This window comes from Penaeus japonicus, unplaced genomic scaffold (genome assembly GCF_977035675.1).
Source record: "Penaeus japonicus unplaced genomic scaffold, GWHDUDI00000001_assembly GWHDUDI00000020, whole genome shotgun sequence".
Classification (NCBI taxonomy): Eukaryota; Metazoa; Arthropoda; class Malacostraca; order Decapoda; family Penaeidae; genus Penaeus; species Penaeus japonicus.
In genome coordinates this window covers 31939197-31949553 of record NW_028234422.1, presented here as the reverse complement: position 1 = coordinate 31949553, position 10357 = coordinate 31939197, and the positions used below count along the sequence as shown (strand labels likewise).

General features: G+C 36.8%; 1 protein-coding gene across 1 annotated transcript; it reads left to right on the top strand.

Annotated features, from left to right (window-relative positions):
• On the top strand, positions 1 to 9149 carry KdelR (ER lumen protein-retaining receptor). Its single transcript, XM_043021406.2, has 6 exons — positions 1 to 189; positions 3332 to 3432; positions 3875 to 4033; positions 6553 to 6699; positions 6825 to 6930; positions 7354 to 9149. The coding sequence occupies exons 1-6, from the start codon at positions 99 to 101 to the stop codon at positions 7386 to 7388; spliced, it is 639 nt and encodes a 212-aa protein (XP_042877340.1). The 5' UTR covers positions 1 to 98; the 3' UTR covers positions 7389 to 9149.
• The last annotated feature ends 1208 nt before the right edge of the window (positions 9150 to 10357 follow it).

Below are 10357 nucleotides of genomic sequence, written 5' to 3'. Positions count from 1 at the left end.
GTTCCCTCGTCGGTGCTGCCATCTGTTGACGCCAGACCCGACTAGCGCGAGGAGCCACGTCACTTACCGTGTCAGACAGAGCATTAGACGGAGTCGAAATGAACATTTTCAGGCTAGCTGGGGATATTTCCCACTTATTGGCTATCATTGTCTTACTGCTGAAGATTTGGACCAGTCGATCATGCGCAGGTATGTGACGGAGAGGCTGCAGTTAGCTTGAAATCCGTGATAGACGGGGAGAACCCGGTATGTTTATCAAGAGACGTTGATGACCCAACCAGGTGACGTTTTCATGTTATATTTTATATAGGGAAATTGTAGCTCTATTCGCAGCGAGCAGTGGTATCTAGTCGTGAAGTATGTACTCAAAGCTCGTGCTCGTATATCACCATAGATAAAATTGTAATGGTCATTATTTTCTGCAGTCTAGTCTTCTATTTTTTTGCTTTGTTCATTCCCGACTCAGGAAGGAAGTGTCATTAGTTTATACTCATTAATGTACTAATCAGTGGCAGAAATGGTAGAGTCAGTTATTTAAGTCATGAAAATCAAACACGTCAGTTGGAATGTGTATGTAATACAATGCATGACCTTTAATCTGTGTCTGTGTTGGCTGTATGGGAGGCTGTCAAGAAAATCAAAGAAATTGCACCTGTTAGATCTTCTGAGTTGACTGAGTCGCCTTGCCAGAATGGTGTTCTCCTCAGAGGGTTGTATGCCCTCTGAGCTACACAGTGTGTAGACATGGCATCACTCGTCGTCCTCTTCTCCCAATCCTGACAAATTTGTCATCACTCAAATCCAGTTGTTCTTTCTTTCATTATCCAGAGGCTGATGGATTGCTTGCCTCTCTAATGATCATGTTACTTTTCTACTTAATTATCAGCAACGGTCACCCAATTTTGCACTTCTGGTACTTCAGCAGGTGATTTGAGGTCTTACCTTACCTATATGATTTTTACAATATGTTCTTTAAGTTATGTTGTTAGTTTTTTTTTCTTGGGTAATAGCATCATGGATCTCCCTTAGGATTAATCTCCATTTTCTTCTGTAAACTCTCGGTCTCTTCAGTAATTAAGAGGAAGGGCTTTGAAGCAGATGGACGTTATGTAGATGTGATGGTAGGTAGACTAAAAAAAATTGTATACATATAGTATGAAGGAGGGTTGGACTCCTCTGTGATATAGGTGCTTAATGGAAAAATTTCTCAAACATTCTTAACCAATATGTGGTTCTAGTAGGATTAGTGACTTCCTCACTTGGTATTAAAGAAATAAGAACACATTTGATTATTTGGCAATGCTTTTATAGTGAGAAGGTGATCTCTTTCTGCATTATGTTGGGTGTGCATTTTTTTGACAAACTGTATAAGTTTATTATTTCACCAGTAATACTAAGGATAATGATAGCAATACTTATGATATTTAGTCTTATTCACAATCTTATACAATATTTCAGTAAAAAATAATTATTCTTTACCTGATTGTGCAATAGAGACTTCTCACCAGTGCAACACCTGATACCAGTGGTACCAGGAAATAATTGAAGTGCACTAGCCATTGCAATAGGATTAATATCAAGGTTGCCCGCTAGAGATAAACAGTAGAAGTGCAGGGATGATGTTTTAACCCCCTGGTCTTTGATTCTGGAGTTGCAGAGTATTGTTTTTTAATAAAAGTGTCTGAAAATGAATTTTAGGCTGAATTTGGAAGGCTGTAGTTTGAGAACCAGGGCCATCAGAGTCCTGAAACTCCACTCATATGTAGTGCGTAGAGCAGAGAGAAACTTCTGTTGTCATGGTGTGTATAGGTGCCATTTGAATATAGGACCTTTGCCACAGGATTTATAAATGCTATCTGTTGTCATTAGATGATCACATTCTTAACCCTTTCCCGACGGGGCACTCGCTACGTGAAGACCCCTATGCCGGGCGATTGCAATATTGCATTGTAATCGTCACACTGGCATGACGCCCCGGCATCGGGAGTTTGGCTGTGTCACACGAGTTTGACGCACTGTCGTCATAGGGTTAATTTTGGCAAATGTTAAAAAGAAGCAATATATTGTATGTTGGCTTAGAACCCTATGTAAGCACAAGACATTTAATAATGATTTTGATAATGATAATGATCATGCTAACAATGAAGGTTATTTCTTGAACCTAGGACTGTTCTCTCCTAAGACTGTCCCTATTCATCTAGCCAGTAAGTTAGGTGGCACTTCTGGGAATCTGGGTAGTGCTAGAAGAATATAGTGACAAATGGCAGGTTATGCATGCCATGAGATTTGAGTGTAATAGTGCTCATATAAGTGAAATATCAAATGATGTGTGACCCAGTCAGGCCAACAGTCATCCATCCAGGTGTAAGATTTATAGTGACAGTATTCCTAGTGGGGCATCATGTGTAACTGCGCTCGGGCAATAATCTAGTATGGGGCGAACACTTGCCTCTGTGTACTATGAATCTTTTTGACTCCAGTGGTGACTCCAGTGGATAGTCTGTGCTTTTGCATTATATTCACTCCAATGGATGCTTCATGCTTTTGGATTGTGTTCACTCCAGAGGATACTCTACACTTTTGCGTTGTATTCAGTATGTGTGCAATTAAACCCTTAGCTATCCTCAGAATTAAACTTATGTATAATGTTTCTGTCTTAGGCTTCTAAGATTTCTTTTTTCACCAAAAACCTATTCCTAAGCCAAAAGTAACCTTAGCTTAGCCTATATTACTTCCCATCCAATGTAGGGCTCTACCATGTTCCAAAGACACCTTATATTTTTATAAACCATTGTTGAGAGGGTTCTGACCCATGTCATATAGTTATTGTGGTTACTGCTGCACAAAAAACACAGTAGTGCAAATAGCTGTGCGAGAACTTTCCCTTGGCCAGGACCTTGGACTTGAATAACTGATTGTGGCCTCAGCCTTTCATTTCAGCAGACTATTTTTTGATACCTAGTGTTATTTGAACTAGTATCTATGGCATATGTATAGGATGAACATAATTTTACCTTTGGCTCTTGATATGTTACAAGTGTCGTAGTAGCTGTAAGTATAGCTTTCTGCAGAACTGAATTTCGTTTGATATGAAAAATTCAAATTATGTATTTAAGAAGAGCAAAAGAGGAAGGCTAGTAGGTCTTAGAAGTTTGTGTCCACAATTGGACATCCTGCTGCCTGTTACTAATGATTCTCTTAGAAAGTGATTAATTATGTATTTCTTTCATATAAATATTTGAAGTAAGTATTGAAAAAAGTGATTGGATATAAAGTAAGAATACATGTTCCATATGAATGATGAAATTCATATATATCTTGACTTCTTCAGGTATATCTGGCAAATCGCAGCTGCTCTTCACTCTGACTTACACCACACGCTACCTGGATCTGTTTACTAATTACATCTCACTCTATAATTCGTCCATGAAGGTAAGTGGTCGCTAGATGTTGCATATTGAGATGAAAAATGTAGGTAATGAGAATTGATATATCTTTGTTAACTTAGGAGGCATACTTCTGTTGCATGTAAGTAAGGATTGATAAATGTGAAGATTTTATTTTATATAGAATAGCAGTGATTTACATTATTATTTACTATGTAGGAATTATTGTTGTCCAAGGAGAGAAAAATGCTTTAGTAAGTGTTTCAAATGATCTTTCATTCCATGTAGGTAAAGTTGGGAGTTCAGAGCATATTACTAGTTGTAGCCAGGTTTGAGTGCCGAATATTATGTATTGGTTAACTTCCATTTCCTCGGCATGATAAGAATATAAAATGTCTTTTTAAACAGTAGGTCATTACTATTATCAGGTCATGCACTTGCTTTTTGAGTACTGTAAGAAGGCAACCTAAACGTGATATCTTTTACAGGTAATCTTCCTGGCTACTTCATTTGCGACGCTGTATCTGATGTACGTACGCTTCAAGGCCACCTACGATCACAACCATGATACTTTCCGCGTTGAGTTCCTGCTCGTTCCTACAGTAATCCTCTCTCTCCTTATCAATCACGATTATGCCCCACTTGAGGTAAGTCTAATTTATTTCTTATAATTCTTCATATGTACATATGCATTCCTCCCACTTTCAAGTTCACTACCCAGTGTTGCTCGAATGTGAACTGCAAGATTTGACTTATGCACATTACCTACTTCTTAACCCCTTCGACACGATGACGCGTATACTGCGTCATCACAGCGCTCGCGTCAAATCCGAGGACGCGCATACTGCGTCATGGATCAGTTCTGGTGGAATTGAGTTTTCTTTCTTCCGGATACTGTAGAGATCTTTCAGAATAGAGGTCGGATATGATACGATATATTACTTGACTTTCATTATTAATAATTTATTACATAAGAGTGGGATTTGCTTATACCAGGGGAGGCATTGATGGGCCCTGCTGGCAATCATTTTATTATTTATTTATGGAACATTATGTAAAAATATAAAACATATTATGATTAGTTTACCATACTATTTCAATAGTTTTCTTTGGTTATCTGAGTGAGGCCTCCCACCAAGGTCACTCTTTCCATCTTCCTCCCAACCCATGTAAATAACTTGTCACATGCCCATGGGGGAAGAGGTTAACTATGCATATTTTGATATATAACACATGATGATTATGTTGAGGTTTTGGCCATAAACTTGTAGAGGTTTTGTCTTAAAACTTGTCATATTCAGTAGCGACGTTTAAAATTTGGCGCGCGCCGGCAGCTCGGATACGGAGTGAGGAGCGTTTTCTACTGCCCGGAGTGAAGGGGTTAATCTTTTAACATTAAATTTTCTTGTTTCCTTTTGATAAGGAATATTTTATATTTTTGATGTTTAAAAAGTACAAGTCAGTAAAAGTATTGTGATTATACAAAAAGCATTCTCAGAAAAAAGATAACAAAGAAACCAACCATGTATTGGGTTGAAAGAAGTGTAACATTTGGCTTTCGAAGGCTGCTCGTACTTTGATGTACTCCCTTATTTATTTTTTCAATTTACTTTTGGCAAACAGGCAGCATAAATCATTATGTATAAAAAAGGTATAAATGAGACTGAATAGTTTCCACAACGCAAAAGATGTAATTGATGTGTTTTGGATTACTCTGTCACCAGAACTACTTATAGTTCTGATGATGGAGTAATCTGAAATATGTGAATTACAATCCTTTGTCATTTACACCTTTTTTCTACATTTGTCATAGTGAATTCAGTTCATAAATCATGAGTTTTGGGCCTGATGGTGGGTGTCTTGAGTTTCACAGCATTTTTGACATTGGGGAGAGTATATCACTGTTTCTTTATTGTGCTATGTGTATAAGTATTTACAGAGTGATGGTAAAATTACAATCATAATTACTATAATTGCCTTAACCCACTCACACCGGGGTGATTCCAGCTTTGCATGATTGTAATGCCGGGGTTTTTGAGTGCATAAGCCTAACGCCTAGAGACTTGGGTGCACAAGCCCCGAGCCTGGGGTGGCTGCTCGCTCACCCCGAGTGCCAGCCTTGCCCAGATATCTCGTCACTGGCGTCTGATGCAAAAACCACGAAACATGTCAGCATGTCATCCGGCACGAGTGGGCTAATATTCAGTAAAATGGGTTTAGTTTAGAATCCCAAATGTAGTTGGCACCACTCTCCTAGCACCAGCAGTAAAGAATGATACTCTTTACAGTCTATAGCAAGCACTCTTCAAAGAGTGATGACATCATGCTCTATGTTACCAGCATTGTAAGATGTTCAGGTAGAGTGAGACGGTGACTCATACCATGTGCTTTTCTAACTGCCTTTGCTGTGGCACTAGCAGTCCTAAGCACAGGTTTCATTCCTTTACCCCATATCTTCATGTAATCATGATTATGGATGGTTATTTTTTTCGTATTTGTTTATGAAAGTACACAAATATGAAAGAATAGTTACATTTTTTCCTTCCATAAAACTGTGATACTTCTATCTCATAATGAGCTGATATGGACCCTAAACTACAATTTTAGACAACTGCAACATTGATAATGGCTGTCATGTAGCACATGTAAGTCTCTCAATGCAGTAAAACAAAAAAATGTGAGCACAAGCATGGCTCGAGCATTATAACGAGTGAATAAAAGAGCGTGTGAAAGGTCACAATGTCGCCTGACATTCTGAAATAAAACCCATCTGGGGTGCCGCACCGGTGGCACTGGTGCCCGTCCTAGGGACAAAGCAAGCAAATCTATTCCCGTCTGCAATTGGTTAATGTAAGAAAAATCTTGTGCATTTATTTGAATGAAAGAGAGAAATGGGTCATGCTGTAGTAGTAGTACATATATGTGAAAGTAATTTAAAAAAGAAAATCTTTATATAAAATGATATACAATATGATTTATATGAAGTGATGAGTGCACATACATAGATGAAAATAACCCCCACTCCCCCTAGAAAGAAAGGTGAAAAGTGACCATTATTATTCCTTGCTGTTGGGTGTGGAGTAGGTATGCTACTTCGCAAATAAAACTGATTTTCTCCCAGGTTATTTTTAGATTGGGTTACACACCAGTCTGATTTCTCTTTCAGGTCCTGTGGACTTTTAGCATCTACCTTGAGGCTGTAGCTATCCTTCCCCAATTGTTCATGGTGTCGAAGACAGGCGAAGCTGAGAGCATCACTTCCCATTACCTGTTTGCTCTGGGTTCATACCGTGCTTTGTACATCTTCAATTGGGTGAGATGATCCACTGATTTCTAGGGTTGACATGGACATTATAGTAAGGTTTGTTTAAATGATATATTTTGGAAAATCAATTTGATTTTTATTCATGGGAGCCATAATCTGTGTTGATATTCCAGGTATACCGTTATTATGCAGAAGGATTCTATGACTTGATTGCCATTGTCGCTGGTGTTGTGCAGACGGTCCTCTACTGCGATTTCTTCTACCTTTACATTACAAAAGGTAATAGGTTCATGTGAAATAGAAATAGCACCTATATCTAGCTGTGAAGTAATGTGAAACACTTTGAAGCAAAAAGTCACTAGAATTATTTTCTTGATTCAGATGTGCTATTATGTAAAATAAAATTATATTAAAAATAAGAAATGAAGATCCTGGAATGGCAGAGAGTCAATACAAAAACTATGTATTGTATTGATTGTTGGAGTTATTACTTCATATTATTACTTGTAGTTACCATGTATATGCTTGACATTAAGACATTTGGAGTTTATACTGGGTATGTTTTCCCAAACTGGGCAATTCCAAAGTAGAAACGTGATTACATAGCTTAAGAACTTAAATTCACACCTAAACTCACTAGCTATTTGTTTATTTTTGCGTTGTTATTCATCAAGATGACTCACACATTTTATCTCTTTACAGTGTTACAGGGGAAGAAGCTCCAACTGCCAGCCTAAGGGCAGATTAGGTCTGGAAAGTGGTGCTGCCCATCCTGCGAGTTGGAGGGTCAGCACTTCCCACTGCAACACTTGGAGCCGACTGGCTTTCCCATCTCTTTGATACTTTCTGCAGAGATTTTATCAATACAACCTCTAAGGACAATTTTGCATGTATACTTTCATCGTGTCTCGAGACTGAATAGAACAAACGGGGTATAACATCCTAACTGCTTTGTGAAAGGCTTGTTTAACCTATCCTAAAAAGCAATGCCCATAGAATCATTCTGGAACACATCCAGAAAGCTGTGAATTGTACGTGGTGGGGTGTGCACCTTAGGAACTTTGCTTGATACATTTTATTGGAGGACTGAAATAAAAGCAATATTGGTTAATGCTTAACTTAATATACAGTAGTGCCTTCTGGCATTCTAAGACTAGCTAGAAGACTAGCAGTAAAATATTGCAGATGAGATAAATGAAATAGGAAATTTTACATTTTGTCTAAACCCATTTACTTGAAGCCTAATTGGGAATTTTTTTTATGTAACATTCCAGTGGTTTCATTCTTTGTAAAAGCACAAGTATTGTATATAAAATTCCTGTCAATATTTATGCAGATTGAATTATCTAATGATGCCAGTGGTAAGCATTCTTTTGTTTTGGCAAACTATGTATTGAGAGAGAAACCCAGATGGAACTACTCTCCATAAGTGATATTGGAATAGCCTAGATGAGCAGTTCGCACAAGGGTATAAGATGACTATAACGAGACATGAATTTTTATACATTGTGAATATCAGCTGCATGTTTTTGGTAATAGAGTACTTCAGTAAAAAGAAACATTGAATATTTCTTGACTTTATGCAATTAAATCATATAAAATCTAAGTTTTGTACAGGGCATAAGATTATTCTGTGACAAATATCATGTCAAGTGTTCGTGCAAGGAGATGTAGTAATATAAATAACACTTTTGAATGCTTTTTCTTTCCTTCAGATGTATGGAAGCAAGTTGTGGTTTTATTTTCGTATAACTTTCATCTTTTGTATTGAATGAGTGTCTTGTGTGGCATTATAGGAATACAAATGTGACAAAATGTGTGACTCTTGAGCTTGAGAGCCTGCAGTTCTGTGTGCTATAAGGTTGTCAGAAAACAAATGTCCTGGCTCTTTATTCATCCTTGCACTTGAATTTACACATGCTGTCACAGACTATTTATTTTTTCTTGTGTAAACGGCCTGATATTTCGTAGGACCTAGATATTTAGTTTTTATTTTCAGCTCTATAATGATAGGCTTCCAATATGCACCTTTTGTTTATGATAAATAATTTTATTAAGTTGTCTGTTACTTTTTATTGAAATGAATTGAAAATGGCTAAAATACAATAACTTTGTATACATTTCCCTTCTCCGTAAATTATGCACAGGTAAGACTATATAATCAAGATAATGAATAAACAGTAGTAGGAATATTAGTACAAATTGATTAGTGAAGACATTTTGAAGAGGGATTTGGCATACATATTCTGATGACATGGTAATTGACTGCAAACTGTTTATTTGGACAACTAGGTTCACTTAAAAGAAAAATCAGATGCTTACCTTTTGTCATTTATTTAGAGTAGCCAGTCTCATACATACAGTGTAGGTTGTAACACTAATTTGTAATAACAGTTAAAAACAAAAAACAATAAAAGAACAGGTATAGGACCAGACTGATTTTGTTCACAAAATATATAGAGAAAATTCATTACGGTTATTAAAATGTGTACAGGAAATACTGACCTATTCATTACAACCTTATTTTTTTTTTTTGTTGTCGAATCAAGGTTATGGATGAGTCGGTCAGCTCAAGGTATGATTACTTGTATGGAAATAATTTCTGTAGATTCATCACTGCAAATAGTTGAATATTGTGTTTTCATTTATGATAGAAAGTGTCTGTAAAAGAATATTAGGATGAAAATATAGTCATTTTACAAATCCTATTTACTTCCGAATTTTGTACTATACTTGACCAAGCACTCATGAGCTGTCAACTCACGTAGATAAAATTAGGAAAAATGGTTTTCATCTCATCGCAGGTCATCTTGTATGTAGAATTAAAATGATGTAGACTTAAAAATGTCTTCCAAAGGATGAATATAGAAATAAAAAATTAGGAGTGAATGGTTTATATTGCTTAAGTAATAGTTACAGAAATAATGTAAATACATAGTAGTTACGTAGTATATGAAATTCAGTCGTGAAAGTTGATTCATGTTCAAGCAGCATCAGATATTATTTTGTAGTGTTGCAATTTAATATGCATATTTAGATCGTTGGGCGGATCGGTTTTTGCTCGGTAAAGAAATCTTACTTTAAAAACTAGAAAGTTTATTTGAAATTTAAAATTTATATGTAAATATGGTTGCCTTGAACTCTCAAATTATGCATGCTTTTACATATTTTTTGATACACAATCATCTAATAATGCTATAAAATACAAAAACAATGTTTTACAAAGCTATATACGAGCATAGCTTTCAAATCAAACATTATAGTCGATACAAAGATTGTCATTTTTTTAAAGTGCACGTTTCCATGAATATTATGAACCAAGAAATTTAACACCTGTCAATTGTACATTCTATCTATTCGAAAGACATTATAAACCATCTAGAAAGAAAGAGAAATGTGTAATGGCCAGTTGTGAAATAGAAAGTATAAACATGACCGTACTGATAATCCTCATGCGGAAAGAAAGCAATGCCGGTGCGTCAGCCATATCCACAGATGGGCAGTGTTCATGCGGTCAAACTTTGCAACAAATTCGTGTTCTAGTTCAGACATCAGAAGATTGGCGGCGGGCGCAATCAGAGATGACATCACAAGGGGGAAGTCAGCGGGAAAAACAAGCGAAATGCTCGTGCCCAGTGTCCCATAAGGACACAAAACTAGTATATCCTATAGTGGCCAAAGCTCACCGCCTGGGAACTGCTCTATC